General features: G+C 42.3%; 1 protein-coding gene across 15 annotated transcripts in view; it reads right to left on the reverse strand.

Annotated features, from left to right (window-relative positions):
* The window catches only part of ROBO2 (roundabout guidance receptor 2), a 1,069,237-nt gene that overhangs the window by 433,316 nt on the left and 614,634 nt on the right, over positions 1-21,287 (reverse strand). Inside the window, exon 1 of one of the 15 annotated variants that reach the window (XM_039387913.1) lies at positions 14,590-14,676. The exons of the other annotated variants lie outside the window; for them this stretch is intronic. Coding sequence (XP_039243847.1) covers positions 14,590-14,644 — 55 coding nt within the window. The 5' untranslated portion in view covers positions 14,645-14,676. Of the gene's footprint in view, positions 1-14,589; positions 14,677-21,287 lie in introns of those variants that run through there. 15 annotated transcript variants of the gene reach the window in all.

A 21,287-nucleotide genomic window follows, 5' to 3' on the forward strand; every position in this document is an offset into this window, starting at 1 on the left:
CCATGCTGCCAGCCCTGTCGTCATTGTCCATCTCAGTTCGTCAAGGGAAGGATCCTGAAGCACACGTATCTGTTTTCTCCCAAGAGGGGGAAGGGGAATAAGAGCCAGTGGCACCTCCATTATATCATGTATATATTCCTCAAACACTTTATGGACTGATCTCCTATCCTGTTGTTGCCGTATTTACTGGCAGCAAGAGAAGCTTCCAAAAATCCTTACAGAGCAAAAGCTCTTCCGTTACTGGAAAAGTAAAACAAAACAAGCAAGACCTACTTCAAAGAAGACGTTACTGAAACTACAGCAGTATTTTTGCTGATTTTGACATATTTGGAAAGGAGTAAAAGAAGATAATGACATGTCTGTAAGATGGTTATTTATTTTTCTGTTATGTTTCCTTTACTTTGATATTTATCGAAACGGCTACTCTGTTTTTTATTATTTTTTTCCCCTCTTCTATATGGCTTTTCCCACTAAAAAGTGACTCATAGCACTTCAAAAAGTGCTTGTAAACCCTGTACCTAATTTTTCTTGAAGACATGAAAGAAAAATCTTTAGTCATTTGTACTCATAATTTATTTACTTGTCCCAACACTAAGACACCATTAAAAAAATATTTTCAGAAGTATAAGCATTCTTTTCCTCAAAATTATCTCAGTAAGCACCCTCCAAGTGATTTTAAGGTCTGTTAACAATGGTTTCATTTTCCATTTAAAGCAAAAATAAATGCAAGTGAAAGTAATAAGCAATATCTATTTATAGCTTTCCAAGACAATTTTACCAAGAATACATGCATTAAGATCACTGGCTGATTTATTTCTTTGGCTTATAACATCCAGTTAGGTTTTATTTATATCACATGCATATGCAACCAATTCATACCAATTTATTAAAGGAGCTTTAATATATGCAAATCAACTATGATCTGAAAAGCCTTCTGCACATTCAGCATAGAATATTAGAGAATGTGTTTCCTCTGCAGGTACTCAGTGCACAGGATGAACAATGTCTTCACTGAAAGAGCTGTTAAACATTGGAACGGGCTGCCCAGGGAAGTGGAGGAGGCACCATTCCTGGAGGTGTTCAAGAAACGACTGGCCGTGGTACTCAGTGCCATGGTCTAGGTGACAGAATGGTAATTGGTCAGAGATTGGACTAACTCACCTTGGAGGTCTTCTCCAACCTTAATGATTCTATCCCCTTCAAATGTCTGATAACTCCTGTATTCAGGAGAGTTATGAAATTTATTATACCTATAATAACATAATTATTCAAATGAGTTATAACTCTTCATCCAAAGAGTGTCAGAATTTCTTCCATCCTCATCACTGCTCTGGGAACACCAAGCAGTCTAGTAAGACACCGAGACACCTGGTCACAAATGCTAAGAGGCATGAAGGAAATTTGTTGCCAGATCATGCATCTGCCTTCCTAATTTGCAAATTTATTACAAATTGGTTTTGAAATAGATTTGTGGCTGCCCTAATAGTGAACATTTTAGTCCTCAGGGCAGACACAGCTAAAAGTGCTTTCTGTAAGTCAACAGCCAGCCTCCATTTGAAGATGAAATAATTTAGTTTTCATGGTGTTACAGACTTCTTTCTCAAGCTGCTAACTCCACTTCCTTCCCAGCACTTGCCTCCCACATTGCCAACCACTCCAAAAACAAAGTTGTGGCCTCGCTGATGCTGATGACAAAATTCCCAGCATTTTCTGCTGAGTCAGGATTTCATGTACATTACACTACAAATAATAACATTTGTTCGTCAGTAAAACTAAGATCAACTGGGAATTAGAAAAAAATCCCCCAAAACAACAAACTTTCACCTAGAAAGTATTTGACCCAGCTGACCTAGTAAGTTAAGAGAGTTTCCTACAACATGTACGTATAGTATGTACTGCATTATAATAGAATCACAGAATGTGCTGAGTTGGAAAGGACCCACAAGAACCATCAAAGCCCAGATCCTGGCCCTGCACAGGACCATCACTAAGAATGTGCCTGAGAGTATCATCCAAACTCTCCTGGAACTCTGTCAGGCTTGGTGCTGTGACCACTGCCCTGGGGAGGCTGTTCCAGTGCCCAGCCACCCCCTGGGCAAAAAACCTTTTCCTGAAATCCAACCGAAACCTCCCGACACAACTTCAGGCCATTCCTCAGGTGCTGTCACTGCTCACTGGAGAGGAGAGATCAGTGCCTGCCCCTCCGCTTTCCCTCGTGGGGAAGCTGTACAGCAGGATGGGATCTTCTCTTCTCTTGTACACAGACAGCACATATAGATTATAGACACATAACAGTCAAATATCAATGATTTCAACACTTGTATCAGCACAATAATGTCACTGAATGTCATTACTATCCAGTTTATGCTACCCAGTATCTCTTGCCTTTTAACATAATGTTCTGTTTATAACTTTTAGAACATTAAAAAAATCAGCTTAGATACTTCAAGTTGATTGCCTATCTATGTCTGGGTATTTTATAAATGGATAAAGTCAACCAAACTTGTAAGAACAGAAAACTTAAAAAAATCACTTATAAACACGGTTATCTACATTTATAGATAGAAATGGAAACATGCTTCAAAACTGAAAGGTAGATTTAAGACATGGCTAAATGTCCAGGAAGGTGTCTCTTTCCATCTTCACACAAAATATGGCTTATGCCTGTAAACGTTTTACATTTATTTTATTTTCCTCAAGGCACTTGCTAGGCCTGGCAGAAGATTACACCTCCACAGAACTTTATGCACACAGAATTCACCAAGTAATCCTGCCAAGGGATAGTTAATTATAATAGTGGCTCTCTCACCAACACTGCTTTCCCCCCCAACCCTTCCTGTTGTTTCAGTCCTTTCATTCTTCCTATTCAAGCAACTTGGTCAGAAAATAGCAACCTAAACCAGCCAGAGAAGAATCAAGAGAACAGAAAAAAAGCTGGGAACTAAATCAACTTACAAGAAAACAAGATAGAACAAAGTCTTCAGCTATGAAATATAAGGAGGCAAGTGACATGAATGAAACGTGGAACATGGGCAGAAGTAGCAGACAAACAGCACAGGGAACGAAAATCTGTAAACACAAGAGCACATTTTTCTCCACAGCCCAGAATAAATCTAAAAGTTTCAACTTCAGTAATTTCTGTGTAGTAAGCAAAGGAGTTTCTCACTTTCTGGGCTATGCAGAGGAAAAAGTTCTGGAATTAGAAACACGAAGCATTGACAGCAAGGAGATTTCATATTTGAAACTTGACAAACAAAATACTCCCATCTTTCCTTATAGCAAAACTAGGAAATAGATTTAACAGGAGGGGAGAAAGAAAGTTTAAGAAATGGCCATAAATTTGTTTCATATCATGACAGGAAAAACGCACCCAAACCTGCCTTTCTCCTTTTTCCATTTCATTATCTTGGCTATAAGCTGCTCCTTATTTAAATAGATCTATATTAGTTAATCTGAAAGAAGTTTATTCTACAAATGAACTGGCCTCTGGAGGACAGATGAGTTCTCTGGAGAACGATCCTTCATTCAGCATGTTAAGTGGAATGAAGAGGGAAATGCAAGAACAGGAAAGATATACAGCTGAATATCACCATGCAAGAAGGGGTTTCCTCCTATTTAAGGCAGGTCCACAGCTATCACTTCTATCCTGACTCCTTCCCTAGCATATTAGACTCCCAGAAACACACAGGTTAGGACAGAGGGAAAGGATGAGGAAGGACAGGCATAGCTCAGTGCTTCACTGCAGCAGTGCCTGCTCCCCACCAGCCCCTGTCCCAAACCCAGCAGTGCTGAATTCCCTTTTACCTCTTTTTTCCTTTATAATGCAGTGTGGCAGGACTATCAAGCAACAGGGAGGAAAATTATTACTAGAAGACAGATTTAATGGTCCATGATTCTACCATTCTCATCCTCCTGGACCTAAAAAGATGCCTTGTTTTTAATTGTCAGGTAAACAGACGCAGCAGCAACAGCAACAGGAGTTCAAGTCAGCCCTTCTTCCTCCACTGTTAACAACTGCACACCTATCCCACCATCAGCTGTGCTCTTAGAGACCAAACTCACTACACCTTCTGCCGTGAGGAGTTCCTGAGTGATACCTTCATACATCCTTTATATTAACATGTTAACAGTTAATCTGAATATGCCAACCGATATCCACGTGCGGTGACAACACCACGTCTGCTTTCCCATGCAGTTCTCAGCAGGAAAGAGGACTCAGCAGGAAGAAAGATAACAGTGCACCAGGGCTAACACTAAAGAATGACTGAGGCAACATCTGCTGTAATTTATGAGGGAAAATTCTTGGTCTCAGCACTTGCAGCTTTCACGGAAGTAACCAAAAACTCAGTTGTACTGTGGATGGTATTTAAATTACTCCTGAAGTCTCTGTGGAACAGGAAGAAAAAAACACCACACACAAAAGAATACCACACACACTCCCACCCCCATTAGCAGCTCTTAAGATAAATTACAGGGAACTGGTTCTAACTTACAACTCTTACATCTCCATCTTTCCCCTTGGGCAAATTCAGCCCTGACCTAAACGGACACAGATTCCATTAAATTACACTGGGACTGAATCCAGTACTGCCAGGTCACCCAATAGCCTTGAAAATATGGGTGAAACCTGTTAAGATCCAATTGGAATAACAATCATTACAAGTTGCTGCGCTATTTTTCCAAGTACATCATCGCTGAATTTCTCTATTATCTGCATGTTGCTAAATCGAGTCAACACAACATTCTAAGCTGGTAATGAGACCTTTTGCCACTCAGCACTTACTCCTGCTAAGGAATAATGCAGAGGGGCCTGCTCTGTTTGCAGGCAGTCATCTGTTGGGACAGCCCAAATCACAGCTCTCTGTAGTCACGTGCTCTGTTTCCTCATTCACAGGATTCACACACATGACCTCTTCAGCAGTCTTTCTTGAGAGACATAATCATTGCTTTAAGATTGCTCATTAGGCTGTTTCATTAAGCACTGGAGGAAAGAACATTTTGTCTATACATTCATTCTGTAACCAATTTCGAGTGAAATCTGTCATAACTCTCATGATTTCAACAGTCTATCAATATAGACAATATTGTCTAATCACTGATACCTGTTACACCATCTAGCCACATAAAACCATTTCTAACTGCAAAGGTTTAAAAGTAGCCAATGACATTTGGGTAAGCCTGCTTTTAGAGCATTATAGGAAGTGATGATCAAGGGATTCTCACCACAGTCCACAGTTAATTTAAAAAGCACGATTTAGAAAGTGAATAAAGGGTTTCACAAACTAAAGCAAGAGTAGCATGTTTGCAACATTACTCCCCGAATACTTCAGGAATAGTGAATATACTGAAGTTTGAAATAGTTTGCAACCAACTCTAGTATCTTGCACTAAGACTGGCAGGACCACTGTGAAGACTTTCTGCCTACTCTTCTAGCCCTAGCAAAAACCAGAAGGTATCAATCACCCAGTTTTAACAGCAGCTGACTGAAGCCATTCATTGAGTTGTGCATTGCTACCACTGTGGCCCCATGAATAAGTCTCTAAGTCTCCCCCTCCTCTTTTTGTTCCTCTGAGAGGACTCTCAACAGCACTTTTTTTTTTTTTTTTACTTTCTGAATGGCTTTGAGAGATGAGCTGAAAAGAAACACCAATAGGGAAAAACAAAAGTTTTCAAAGAAAAAGTGGCAACAAAGTGGACACACTAGAGACAACTTGTGATTCATGCCCAATACTGTGCCTTGCCCCTCTCTTTATCTCAATACTCTTTTCGGTTTTACTGCTGGGTAAGAGCAGGACAGACTATTGCACTTCTCCTAGCAACCAAAAATCACTTAGGGGAAAAAGGCATGTTGTCTACTGAAAGGGAGAACAGAGAAATTTGGGGTCATACAAAGCCAGACATATGTTCTCTTGCATTTCATTCCAAATTGAACAGTTGTCAAAAAAGATTCAGTAAATAATAATAATAAACAGTTCTGTTTTACACTCATTCATATTAAATTATGTTTGCCTACTTGTCACACATTTCATTTTCCTTTAATTCAGTGTTCTAATGGTTCCTAGCATTGTTTTGAGTTTTCCCTCCAGAGAGATAAATTATATTTCTTACAATTTCAAAAGTTATTTTCTTTAATTATATCTATACACACTTCTAATGATCTCTCCACATAGGTTGTTTGGTTTGGGTTTTTTTAAAGTTAGATGTACACTCACAGAAAATTACTCTTCTAGATATTTAAAGACAATAGCACTAAAAGACAATTTTATCACAGGATCTTCCTATTACAAATGAATGGATTTTATCCCATAGATAGGACTTGATCTTACAGAATAAACTCTCTGGTCTCATTAGGCAAAGACCACAATGTAGAGTTTAAGATGATGAATCAAATTCAAGAAAAAGAAAAGAAAACATGGAAGTTTGTTATTCAGACAAATTTGAATAGACAAATCACATGGACTAGCTTAAAATCAAAGCTTTATAATTTAAAATCCAGTTGGGTAACAGAACAGACGCAGTAGATCAAGGGTAAAATGCAGCCTCCAGTACTTCTGATAGTTTTTTTTTTCCCTTGAAAGTCCTTCGTTTAGTAGCTGTTGCCTTGACATAAAACAACTGTTTTAGTTAGTCCACTGAATTCTTCCTACATATTGTAAAAATGTGTATACAAAACCTCCCAGCCAATCTATCACACCGCTTCTGCAGTGTATCAGGTTAAAACCAGCAAAGACCTTAGTTCACTGCATCAAATTACAATTTAGTGTTTTCTTGCAGCCACTCCAAACAAATCTGGATTAAAACAGTTAAACAAAAAAGCTTATTCCCTTCATGGGTAAGTGATGCAGAAATTACATAGCAATGATAAAAGCCTAAACATACTGTGTGTAAAGGAACCCTGAAGTTTTCAGGGATCAGCACTACCATGTGAAGCATGACAGTAGTGCTTTGCTGCCCTGTTCATTCCTCATACCTGACCCAGCCACGTGCTCTTCAGCCCAGCTCCTCTGACAGTCTCTCTCTCCCCCTTCATGCTTCAAAGAGGGGTAGCCCTCTAATCCATCAAGCCATGGACTTGGAATCAGGCTACTATCTCACTTCTACTCCCAGTTTACAGTGCTATTTCTCTCTCCAGAAAACTGTCAGAGCAGGGCAGTGCTACTGTACATGCAGGACCAATAAGCATCTCCAGCTCTCAAAGGTGACATAATGCAACGAGCACCAGGTGAGATTGCACCTCTGAAAAGTGAGAAGGAAGATATGCCCACAGATCCTTTTTCTGCAGCCTTCACTATGGAGTGACAATCCCAAAGAAGTTGACTACAAAAAGGAAATACAGGTGAGAAAAACACACCTTTTCTAACTAGCTCTTAGTCCAACAGCTTTGCTATGCCATTTGAATTTTTCCTAATGCTGACAGGAAAGACACTATTGTCCGTCCTTTAGTTATGGAGTTCTCTTTGGGATAAAACATACACTGTTAAAACTGACCACTCCTTTTGCCAGGATGAAGTCATGTGGGCTATGGGACACGTGGACCTTTGGAACTGCACAGAATGACAGCTTGAGAACCCATGATTACAGCATTAAAATACTTCCTATAACTACTTCTTAACTCTTGATATTTTCACAGCACCAAAAAAGTACCTTTGGTACCCTGGCATGAACAGTCCCTCCATTCCCTATGAATGAGAAACAAGCTGACTGATGTTAGTTACCTGACATTTTGGTTTTAAAAGGTTAAATTTTTTCTCCTCAGTTTCTCTTGCAATCAATGGCAAGTGATTAATAGAAGTGAACTACAGCTCACTGTGTTTTACAACTTGCTGCTGGCCATTTATTCTTTACTTATTTGTCCAATCTGCATTTATGACAAGTACATTAGAGAGATGCTCTTCTCACCTTGGCACACGACACAATGAAAATACAAATACAAAGAAATACAAATGAAAAGACCACATATGCTGCAATGGACATGGTGGCACAATCATCCAGGTAAACTCTAATGAGTGAGACCAGACAGCTCCTGGCACTCCCACTCATCCTACCAGTTCATTTCCATGTATCAGACCAAATAAACTGTTCTCCGAGTTAATCTAAGAAACAGTGATGAAAGAAAATAAAAGTAAATTATAACAAAGTATGAAATAGTACAATGGCAGACCACTGTCCTTCACTGAAGGACATTCTTCAGACTGAAGAACTCTGCTGGAAGTGAAGGGGTACAATGAAGACTCACTAAAAGCAGGAGGAATCATCATTATTTTGGGAAACACATTTTGTGTTTTCTCTCTTTTTCTGACACCATGGGGCGAAGCAGCAGCTTCCAACCTTTTCAGTGCTGGTCTCTGGAAGAGTTTTTATGTGTAAGGACAAGGGTAAACATGCAAGCAGATATCACATACCATTAAGGTTGCTCCAAATCAAGCTTTGAATAGTGTCTTAAGCAATGAGCACCTGTAAATGACGAGGAATGAATCTGAAAACACTTTGTGTTTTTCCAGTCATCATTCACATAGAGTTGAATGAGTCTCTCCACAACTAGGACAAATAATAGCATGAGAAGTGTGCAGTAGCACCTGTATGCACACAGTCTCGATGGGTTACAAAATACACACTGGAACCATCAGATAATGGTGACCTTCAGTTATCAGCAAGACAAAGACACAGCATGTCCTGGTAGAAACAGCAAGACAAACAAGGAAGAATGTTTGCCAACCTATCTGGTACACAGGCAGAAAGTTCTCTCAAAACCCAGTTAAACAGGTGTATTAACTCAGGGATCTGCAGATAATAACTCTTGGTCAGTTAGTTTAGCTGGGGAAGAGTGGTATAGAATTTCAAGTTCAATGCACACACCGAAGATACTTCTGCCAAGACATTGTTTAGATTAATATCCTCACATCACATTTGTCCATAACCCAGAGATGAATCTCAGATAGGTCTGGCCACCAAAGCACAGTGGCTCAATATACGTATCAGCAGGTTATTACATGAGTACTACTGGTTAGTTTGTCTGTTGTTGTTCATGTATTTATTGAGAAAGGTTGTTATTTTAATAAAATTAAGAGCACATCTTGGATCTCTTCCATGGCAGCAAAGCCAAGATAAGCTGCAGAGATGGAATTAAAAAGCCATTTCTTACTTCAGGAACTTTTGGCTTGAAAAAATATCAAGAATGCATATCTTTACACACACAACCCAGCACAACTGGGTTACAAAGGGGTACTCTGCACTAGTAAAGAGAGGCATATAGGAACAAGTAAGGACTAAGCAGAACTGAGGCGTCAACATGCACTTTTACCCTCTGGTATTTTGGATCTGTCTCCATGGAGGGATGTAGCAACAAACCAGCTTCCTCTTGCAGCAGGATTACGTTACCTGAACTAAGATTACCTGAGCCTTGACTTACAGTAAGTCAAGATATCACCATCTGCTTTCACAGCCTTCCACACAAAGGTCTCAACAGCAAAACTGTTAACAGATTTCAGTGGTGCAGAATCAGGACCTAAATTAATGGGGCCTGTTTAATTATCCACTATAACAACAAAAATTATTAACCACGGATGATTAGCAGTTATTTTGTTAAGGAAAAGGTTTGAGGTGAGGATAACATTAACAACTCAATCTTATTTCTGAACATGTGACTTCGAGGGCAGAGAGTTCACAATTTGCATTACGTAGTAGAACTCAGGTGTGAGAGTAAAAATGGTGAGACAAAAATATACATCTACAAATCTTGATTTCTATACAATTATTTTACAAAGGTCTCATAACTAACAGTCCCCATGACTACCCTGCATAAAAGCTATCCTAAAGATTCTCAGACAAGCAGTGACCTGAGATCAGATTCCATACCCTTCCATGTACCAAAATGTAGAGGAACTGTTCTGAACATACAAGGTATGTGTACTGTAAAGTGCAGGAAATCTCAGGTAACAGGTTAACCTCAGGTTACTTTCCTGTAAGTGCAGAAAACCTCAGGTAACAATAAGCATTCTGTAAAAACTCAGCAGTTACATGTAAAAAATTTCTGTTCAGTCAGAACCAAAAAGCCAACACGTTTATTTATTTGGCAAGAGAAAATACTTGTTTTCTTATGGCTTCTTCTTCTTCTTGCAAAATAAAGGGATCTCTATAGAAATGTAGAGAAAGCACACCAGCAACTGAGCCTCTTGGCAAGAAACAGCATCAATATGATTACTAAATATCCTCCACAAGGTTGATGGGAGAGGTGGTGAGCCAGATGGCAGTCACGGGAAGAGCAACCTCTGCCATGCCAGTTGAGATAACAGATAAAACCTGACAGCAGTGTTCCTCTTAGGTGGCTGAAACAGAATGTACAGAACCTGTTAGCAATCTATTTAGCCCAGATCAATATTTGAATAGCAATTCAAGGGTAGCAAATGGCTAAAAAGCTATTCCATACTCTTTAGTAATTTCCACTAAATGGTTCAGGAGCGGACAGAGCACATCTTGAGTCCAGGGCTAAGAGCCCACATCGCTATGGAAAAGCAGCTCCTGGAAATAGAGTTGACTGGACAGACTAGCCAAAGCCTCTATTTCCTCTCATCACATTTTTTGGCACATCTCCTTGATGCTTTTTACGCCTCCTTAAAAATGTACTTAAATCCTTTTGTCTGCTTTAAAGGTTACACATCTTTAGCCTGCTTTGCTAAAACTTGCTTTCCTTGAGCACCATCAATCTCATCATTGCAGAAAGTTCCTAATGGAAGGACTACTATAGTAAGTGCAACTCACACAAAAGTTTGAAATTCCCCATGTCCAACGTTTCTGAAAGATTTGTGGGGTATCAGACCTCTTGCAGAGTTACAAATTAGCAAAGACACAAGCCAAATTATTTGGATTTTCACAATAGTTCTCAAACATACCCATCTCTGAAAGTACAATGGCAGGGTTTCCTCACTGCCTATCTTCAGCATATAAATATATGTTGTTGCAATAACAACTTACCAGACAGGAAGTAAAGAAAGCAAAATCTTAAGACTAATTCAGCAAAGTTATTCATTGTGGGCATAAAGTCATCCCTACTCAGCAAAGTTTTAAGGCATATGATTAACTTGGAACATATGTTTAAATTCTTATTAATTTCAGTGAGATTATGGATGGGATATGGAAACAAATACTCTGTAGAATTGGAACTTATGGAAGAACAAGCTCAAGGAAATAAAGCTGCAAACTCTCCGCTTCAGAATTTTACTCCCAATGCATTAAAATGCACACATTCCACAGAAGCAAAGGTTATCCATCAACAGCAAAACTCACATGAGAGATCAAGACCCTGTCAGCTCAAATACCCACTGGAAGAATATACTCTAGCTTTATATGTAAGCCATGTTCTCCAACAGGCAACAGGGACCAGCACAAGGCCACAGATGTGTAGTTCATTGGTATGAAGAAATAAATTTAAAAAAAAAAAAGAGAAATAAATACAGGATGCTTCAGCCACTCTATCATTTCAAATGCATACTTTTCATTAAGAAAATAAGTGCTTTTGATATATATTAATATGGAGATAAAATGCTGGTTTTACAGAATTATACTCACGTATCTTTAACACCATCACCCATCCAAGAGTATCACACCTGCAGTTTTCAAGGGACTATGGCTAAAAGCCAGCTCTGACATAAAAGGTTATCATTTTCATTGAAAGCACTTCTGAGTCCTACCAAGGCAGAATTTGTCCCACTAAAACCTGTGTTCACAGAAGTTGTGAACTTTGTTAATACTTTTCCTTTTAAGTTTTATTAATGATTGGAAGAAAGATAACCAAAACACACAACAATGAAAGAAGAATCAACTGAACACTAGTAAAAAAAATAACCCATGGAGTCTTTTAACTCCATTCCATTTTGTGGTACAGAATCTGTCAGTGGGGTGTTTTACTGTTTGGGGGTTTTTGGGATGTTTGGTTGTTTGGGCTTTTTTGATGTGTTTGATTTTTTTTTTTTTGATTTTGGGTTTTTTCTCCCAAGAACCGCAACCAAGATTGATAGCTCCAATAAAAGAAAATGAAAATTGTTCCCTGAACAGACAGCGGAACATGGGCAGCATTGCAGGAAAATCAAAAGCACAATAATAAACTAAATAAAATCTACATATTTTCTGCCACTTTCATTGAGCTTTGCAATTTTCAGGTGTCATAAGAGGATTGGCAGTGAAAATAACTGCAGAAGAAAAATATTATCATTTTGACCTATATCACTTATGAATCAGTAAACAAAACTAACTTCACAAGGAAAAGCATGGCCAACATGCCTCAAATGCTACAGTGCCTGTGTCTGGACCTCATGCCAAGGGATCAAATACAAAAAAACAACCAAACCCAACAACAAAAATCTGTAAAAAGCAGAAAGGCACTAAAAGGTAACTTTCAAACACAGAAAACAAACCAAGGAGCTCTTAAACAAGTCGTCTCTTAAGTTTTGGCTTTTTTTTTTCTTAAACTAAAGCATTACAAATGGTGCTAATGTTGATATAGATCTTTTCAAAGCAACTAGTGGTATATGTCACCCTAAGATGTGATCGTAATTACTATGCTTCTAAAGAGACAAAAGCACTGTTTGCCAAGCTTGCCTGCCAGTATTTCTTCAAAGCTACTTGTTAGTCATTTCGACAATAACAGCTTATCTCTACTTGGTCATGATGTGCTATCCACAAGGCTCTTTATTTATTTATTTCAGAGAGTTGTTAATGTAGGCAAACTTGACAGTCTCTTGCAATATCTTCCCACAAAAGGGGAGGATCACATCTATTCCAGGCAGCTGCTTGGCATTTTTTTATCTAATGGTCCAGCTCTAAATTAGCTACGTGCTTCACCTATGCGTGTCCCCCCCATCCTATAAGGCTAAACCAGAACAAAGGTTCTACTTGTGTTCCCCATGACAAAACTCGAATAAATTATGTCTTGCTCCTGTTGTTCCAGTAAGCTGGTTAATTGCATTTGTTTCATATATCTCCAAACAGCCTGGTACATTAATTACATTCTGTAACACCAAGCTCCTCTGATTCACTCTGTCACTTCCACTGAGCACTTTAATTGTATTCCTTCTAGCTACATACAATTTTAAACACTTACTAATAATTACATTTCTACAGCCTGATGTTTGCAGTTTGTATACAAAGCTATCTCCCATATCGGTGGCCTTAAAGTTAAGGATCTTATGTTACAGCAAGAAAAACAGAGCAAACATAAAACTATGACCACACTGATTGCCACAAATGTTCTATTAAACCCTTTCACAGTTAAAACTTCCTACTGTGTAGCACGTACACACATTACACAGAAATTTTCTTATTGAACATTAAACTGCAGAGCATATTACGGAACCAATGTAAAACTGTACTTGAATGTCTCCTTCTCCTCACCTATTCTGCCTCCTTTCTTGATAGGGGGTGGTGGAGAACCACCCAAAGCTGCCTATGACTGCAAACAATAAACCCAGAGCCCTCGCCTGGGGGCTATACAGTAAATGCCGGGAGCAGCTTCCTGAGACAAAGTTTTCTCTGACAGACATGCAAAACCAGCCAGGGTCCCAGTCATTAAATTCACCTCAAGTCTAAAGGACTGCTTAGAGTTGCAAATACTCAGTCCTAGGAGCACTGCCGAGCATTTGGTGCCAGCACAGGCTCCTGGAGAATTGGATGCTCGCTCCTAGTCTTGTGCTTGAACTGCTGCAGCGCATCCACCGTCTGCACGGCAGCACAGCGCCCACCCCTACTTTGAAAGGCAATTTACCCTTGCACTGAAGTTCTCGCCCTCCTAAACCGTACTTCCCCAAGACGATCATTTACAGCTCCCCAGCCGTTACTTAAACTCGAAAACCGCAAGAAACGCTGCAGAGCGGACCCAAAGGGGGAGGGAGGGGGGGCGTAAGGAAACCCACTCTTTCCCCGGAGGCTGTTGAGCTTCATGAAAACACTCCCACTGGAAAGCCCGGAATGAGGGGGAAGACGGTGGGAAGAGCCTCCCGCCCCACCTGCCCGGCACGGCGGAGGTGGAGGGGGGGGGTCGGTGCCGCGCTGCCGCCGCCCCGCGCTCCCAGCCCGCCTCCCTCCCTCCCTCCTTCCCTTCCTGCCGCTCGCCAGCGCCGAACCAGGCGTTGAGGGACTCTGGAAATCCGCCAGTTCGCCTCACCTGGAGCCGAGGCAGGGCTAACCTATTTATTTCATCAGCTGGCTCTCCCGGTGGAAAAGTTTAACAATAGAAGGCGGCAAAGTAATACCAGCTACAACAGCTCCCTGCCTTTCCTTTCGCATTCCCACTTCCCACCCCCCCAATAAAAGATTTAACACGGTAGTTTTTACTCTCTCCTCGCCACCTCAAGCTGACATTCTTCCATTCATAAGCTGCTTTCCCATTAAGTTAGCAGACGGGAAGGACTGCTTATTGAAAACATATATCCTCCCTCTTCTGACCCCTCCCTCCCCAAATACCATTTTTATACCAGGGACAAACTTAAGGCTCTGTAACGTTAAAGCTTATAATGCCGTCCATGTGCTGTCCCAAATCAGATTCAGATGAAGGGGATTTCTGCACAGAAATGACATGTCTAAAATAAGAGAACTTACCATAGACTTGAAAAAATGCAAATCCGAAGAGCAGGAGTGGCGTCAGCAGACCCATTTTGACATAGTAAAAGCAATCCCGATCGCTTGCGAGACTAATTCCACAGAGATCAGAAGAAAAAAAAAAAAAAAAAAAAAGAACAAAACAAAAGAAAGAAAAAAAGTATCCAAAGCCAGTAAGAGGTAGGTCCAAAAGTTTTCAGTTTCCTAGCAGCTACTTAAAGTGGAAAGGGAAATCTTGAAATCAAAAGCTGCAGATGCAAAGGTCTTGAATTTGACACTTTTAGATCCATACAGATTAGAGCAGCGAGTGAGCTCCGGAGGCTTCTGCTTTGCACACACGCTCCTTCCTAAATTCCCACCAATCCAGCCCGAGCAGAGGAATTATTCAAGTGTGTCTAAGACTCTCTTTAGGATCCATGGCAATCCAAAAGCAAGCTCTTTCTTCGGAAGACAAGGAGAGACTCTGAGAAAGGACCTGATTCCTAGAAAGTGCTCCACAAACTTCCCGGCACTTTGCAGGAAAACCATTGGCTTGGTTCGGCTATCTTGCTTTCCTCTCGCCCTCCCCCTACCCTTTTCTCTCCCTTTCTCTCCCCAAATCAGTTCAAGCTGCAGAGTTTCTCACTTAACTTCCATAATAGGAACGCCCAGGCAATGTGCTACACGGGAGGGGAACGGCTTGCTTTCTCAGCATCCCCTCAAAAAAAAAAAAAGAAAAAAAAAAAAAGGGCAAAAAAAAAAAGCCGTGTCCCCTACACCTCCCTCCTCCCTCAAAGCGGAGCGGGAACTGTTGGAGGGCAGGACCCCGGCGCGGTGCCGCTGCTGCTGCCGAGCGGTGGCGGCGGGGGATGCGGGGCGTGAGTGGGATGCGGGGAGTGCGGAGCGCTCCCGCCGCCACAGCTCTACCGGGCGGCCCCGGCGTGTCCGCCGCTCCTCTCTCCGCTCCTCTCCTCTCTCCTCCCCTCCTCTCCCGCCGCCTCCGCCTCCTGCCGCCGCGGACACACCGGCTGGCAGCGAGAGGGAGGAGAATGAGCGCGGCTCCCGAGGCTGCCTGGGGAAGGGAGGCTGCGGGGTGTGGACTAAACCACTGCGCTCCACACCCACGCGTCCCTCTCTCTCTCTTCCCGGGGTAGGGAGATGGGGACGGCGATGCCAGCCGGCAGCCCTAGGGCTGGGAGTCAGGCTCGCTGTCTCCCCTCCACAGTTGGGTGTAGGTGGGATTTACATGATTGCTCCTCAGCGCTTCCCCTTTAATGGGCAGCTAATTTTTCGGTAAGTGATTTCATGGAACTGTTCTCTAATTATTCATTTTCCCCTCTCGCACGCATAACGCGGGCGGCTCGAGAGTGAGACCCTCGAAAGCATATTCCCCAGGGATTTCTCTGCTGGCCCGCTCTGTGGAAAAGGTGGCTAATAAAATAAAACAAAAGACCACCCGTGTCCCACAGAGCCTGTGGGACCGGCGGGCTCCGCCGAAACCCAGGAGCCTCCAGCCTCCCGGGTCCCTTGGATGCAGCGGAGCTCCCGCCAGCGGGAAAGTTTCGTGTTCCCTGGAGGCGGCGGTGAGGGAGACGGGAGAAGGGGCCGCCTCACCCCCCAGTAACCAGGGAGAACAGCCCCTCTCCCCCACACGCTCAGAACAAACCCCGACCCAGCAGAGCAGAAAGAGGGAGGGACACGAGGGAAGGAGCAACGCGGAGAAAGCGGAATTTAACGGCGCCCGGTGCCGGAGAGGGGCAGAGACAGCCCGAGAGGGAGACAGAGACACCCGGTGAGGGGGGGCAGAGGCGCCCCATGATGGGGCACAAACACCCCGTGATGGGGACACGGACACCCCGTGAGGGGGGACAGAGACGCCCCGTTAAGGGGGCACAGCCACAGACACCTCGTGAAGGGACACAGACACGCCGTTAAGGGGGCACAGACACGCCGTTAAGGGGACACAGACACGCCGTTAAGGGGGCACAGACACGCCGTTAAGGGGGCACAGACACGCCGTTAAGGGGGCACAGACACGCCGTTAAGGGGGCACAGACACGCCGTTAAGGGGGCAAAGCTGCCCGTCAGGGGACACCTACCCCCTCTGAAGGGACACAGCCGCCCCCTGAGGGGACACACATACACAGACCCTGAGAGGACACACCTCCCCACCGTGTCACACGCGGCCCCTTGAGGGGACACACAGCCCCGCCGTGTCACACGCGGCCCCGCGAGGGGACACAGCAGCCCCGCGAGGGGACACAGCAGCCCCGCGGGGGGACACAGCAGCCCCGCGGGGGGACACAGCAGCCCCGCGGGGGGACACACGCCCCCGCGGTGTCACAGCAGCCCCGTGAGGGGACACACGCCCCCGCGGTGTCACAGCAGCCCCGCGCTGTCCCCGCTGTCCCGCCGTGCCCGGGCCGCGGCAGCGCCGCTCGGTGAAGCCCGAGCGCCCCCTACTGTCGGGCGGGGGCAGCGGCCGCCCCCCCCCGCCCGGCGCTGCCTTTTGTGCGGCGGCTTTGGGGGCTCTGAGCTTTCCTCTCGTCCTGCTTTCTTGCTTTCTTTCTTTCCCCCTTTATTTTGCATATAATAGAGATTTATTCTTTTAATAAGTTCTCCGCGCAAAAGATCCGAACGGTATTTTTGCAAAATGTACACGGCTCCCCCCCTCCACACACACACATAAAAAACGAGTTAATTCTTCCTTGATTCTTGTGTGCAATCAGTGACAACTATTTTACCGTCGCCAAACGTTACACTGTTTGTTTTTTTTTTTAAGTGTCTGAGAGAATTATTGGTATTCCATACAAAGCCAAGATGAAAACTCCAAAGCCTCTTTATGCAAATCAGGGAACGATGTCCCCTTATACTCACAATCTGCCCTGCAGATAAATACTACAGAATAATAGAGTGGCCTGGGCTGGAAGGGACCTGAAAGATCATCTAGTTCCAAACCTCCTACCATAAGCAGGAACACCTTCCACTAGACCAGCTTGCTCAGAGCTCCATCTAACCTGGTCTTGAAAGATTCCAGGGATGGAGCATCCATAGCTTCCCTCAGCCACCTGTTCCACTGGCTCACCACCCTCACAGTAATGAATTTTTTCCTGATATCTAAGCTAAATCTACTTTCTTTCAGGTTAAAGCCGTTCCCCTTGTCCTGTCACTACATGCCCTTGTCAAAAGTCTCCTTCCATCTTTCTTGTAGGTTCCCTTCAGGTACTGGAAGGCCACATTTAGTGGGCAAAGTCTTCTCTTTTCTAAGGTAAACAATCCCAATTCTCTCAGCCTTTCTTCATAGCAGAGGTGATTCATCCCTCTAATCAACTTACTGACCTCCTCTGGACTCGCTCCAACAGATCCATGTCCTTCCTGTGCTGGGGACCCCAGAGCTGGAGGTAACACTGCAGGTGGGGTCTCACCAGAGCAGAGCAGAGCAGAGGGGCAGAATCCCCTCCCTCCCCTGCTGGTCATATATTGCTACACCTGAAGACTAACTGATGAGGAAGGTTACAATTAAAGCTAATTAGGGTCAGCTGATCAAAAGGGTAAGCTTTGTCAGTTTACTTGTGAATTGGCAAAACAAGAAGACCATGACTATCTGACGACAGTCTGTGTAACATATATGAAATATTAAAGAAAAGTTTCCTTTGTACTGGACATTTCAAATACACAGTGTTAGTGAAAATGCTTGTTTATAGCTAAGTTTTAAATGGGAAACAGCTACACACTGTACAGTCATTTTTCTGCTTCTCAAATAAATTTAAGATAAATTTAATAATTGCTGATGTAGACCATAACACTTTGTAGATACATGCAGTCTTCAAAACCCTTAGGTACAGAGGTACCTGTAGAAGAGTATAATGACTCATATAAACATTCTCAGGGAAATCAATGGATTATCCATTATAACTGCTACTGTTTTATTCATTCACTTCTGTAGAATATCACTTTTAAACTATTAAACACTTTGCAAAACTTCAAAAAGTTTCAGCCAATTTTAATCAAGCATTTTCACTAACAGATTTTGCTCATATGTATTTCACTGATTTAGGGTTTTTTTTCGAGAAGAGTTAACTGTTCCTCAAAATAAAATAAAAGGTCATCCAAAGACATCTGGAGCATTACAGAAGAGCTTCACATGCGTTGTGTCTTACAAGCACAGGACATGTCACAGACCAGAGCCACTGGCCTGTGGACAGTGTTCTCAGGACAGTGTTTGCTTCCGTTATAAGATGAAATCCAGATACTGGAATAAAAAAAACATATGCTTGTCTCTCTGGCCTTTCAGTACTCTCCAATGAACACGGCCAACAGGACAGGTGTTCTCTGCTTGAGCAGCAAAGTCTGTACAGAGGAACTGAATGTGCCAGCTTTTTGTTTGGCTATGAGCAATATGCCACCTGATTAAATACTTGTGTGAGCAGGATGAGGAAAGGATATGTCAGTGTTGGTGCACATAAAGCTTCAGTTCAAAGAGTATTGTCGAGGTGGAACTTTAGAACAGGGAAATGGCACAGTAAGATTGCCCTGATTCACACTGAGGTCAATCATCAAATGAGGAAGGACTAATTTGGAAAAACAGGGGTGAGATCAGGTGTGTGTCAGTGGTAGAAGTAAAAGTTTCATTGCTTTTCCAGTCTGATATTTCATGTCTTTGTTTCCTAGATTTACACATCTGCATTAAAATACATATTTAGTGTATGAAAGATCAGATCCAGTGTTTAAAGAATGAAGCATCACCCTCTCTTCAGGTGAACTCTGCCATTCACAGGGTTTTTCTTCTAAACCAACGTTGCCATGTCTGGTGTCACATATGTACATAACATACCCTCTTTCCTGGTTGCCATAAAAACCTCTTGTTATGTTCTCCAAGAAGAAAGGTTACGTTGAGGTGGATCATATAGAATTTCTTATGGATACCAGAAGTACTCACCCAGGAAAGTGAATAGAGATCTTCAATATCAAAAATATATATGTGGTGTGATGACCAGGTAATTTAAATGTAGGCAACCAAGTTAAGTTAGGAGGCTGGTCTTTCTAGTCTCTGGAACAGAGCAAAAGGTGGATCCAGAGGATAATTCAGAGCATGTAATGCTGGGCAACTTCAGAAACACAAAAATAAAAAGGAAAAAATGACAGTGAGCATGGACCTTCCCAGAGAACAGACTTTTGTCTTCCTCTGTTCTTTTCTGTTTCAGGTCACTGGGTTCTGATGTCATCTGACCATTGAATACATGATGAGAGAAGAGAATTTATAGATTTTAATCCTTATAAATGCTGAAGCATGATTATTATTCCTGCTACAATCAATAGGGTCTTCCACAGGAAGATCGTACGTGAGAGGTAAATCAGGAACTGAATCCAGGAAAAGACGTGTTGTTAAAACAGTGTAAGCGCTGTGGCTGCATCTGTCTCACAAAGCCCCCTGAAAAGTAGCTTTTCTGCTGTCCCTGGCTACATCAATTCTGACTAATCTACTTTCCTAAAACCACTCTTGTGGATTAAAAAAAAAAAAAAAAAAAAGGGTGATGGAAGCACGTGCTTGTCTCTCTGTCTCACAGGTGTCTCTTACTTGCAGCACAGAGGGTCACCTTCTGCTTCAACATTAAAAATTCCTCAGTTGTGGCATCTGACTTCAGAGTGTTCCTCTGGAAATACCAATCAAGCAACACTAAGAAACCTATTTTGAAATACCCTTAGTTTGCTAGACTGTGTTAGTATGTCTGCACAATTTTTAATTACTAGTACAGCTACAGTGCTTACTGCAATTATAAGAATGATCTATGCTGTTGGTAAGATAAATATTTGGTAAATTAAGTTATTACAAGTTTTTTGCTATACATCATATGCTCTGTTTAGGGTTTAGCTCATTAAATAAGTGAGAACTGGTAAGAGAAAGATGGTACAGTTTTTTGACAAGCTTTAAAACAGCCTCACCTGAAATAAATTCTGCTTGATTATTTTGTTTTTAAAAGAGTTTCAGAGCAGGTAATAAGCAGAAATATTTGCATTATAGATATAATATTACTATGTAAAGATTTTGTACATCCTACTTTCCCTTTGTTCTATGAATGTGCATTTATCACCCATTAAAAAAAAAAAAAAGATACAGTGTCTTTTCCCCTTTGCAGTTTGGTCAAAAATTTAAGAAAGCAGAAAGACAATTTGTAGTTAAAAAAGAATTTGAAAATGTATTATACATAAAACCAGGGTCAATTTTTTTCCTTTCTGGGGCAGAACGGGGAGTAGAAAGGAAGCTTCTAGTTGTGGCACTCACCAAAAATGGGTAAGTTTACTGCTATGCAAAACATAGGTCTGTGTTTTCCTGTGGAGTAAAAGATGGCAGCACACCATCCTTTCAGATACCTGGAGCTGCCATTACAGAGAGCAACAGCATCTTTGCACTACAGGGGTAAGAACAGCACATGTTAGAAATACATCTGTGACACACTGCAGGAGTGGCTGGAACTTAAAACCCACAGTGTGAAGAGTAGAGGACCCATCACAGTCACAAACTGTGACCAAAGTTGTTTCAAAGCTGCTGGATTTTGTGCAGGCTTGCAAAGAGCAGGTGGAACCAGACTCTTTTCAGAGTGCCCAGGGATGGGACAAGAGGCACTGGACACCAGCTGGAATGTGGGAGGATTCCAGTTAAAGGTCAGGAAACAGCATTTTCAAACAGGTGCCTGAGGGGGCTGTGGAATCACGGCCCC

Source organism: Pipra filicauda, unplaced genomic scaffold (genome assembly GCF_003945595.2).
Source record: "Pipra filicauda isolate LSUMZ 115617 unplaced genomic scaffold, ASM394559v2 scaffold59_size3379749_pilon, whole genome shotgun sequence".
NCBI lineage: Eukaryota > Metazoa > Chordata > Aves > Passeriformes > Pipridae > Pipra > Pipra filicauda.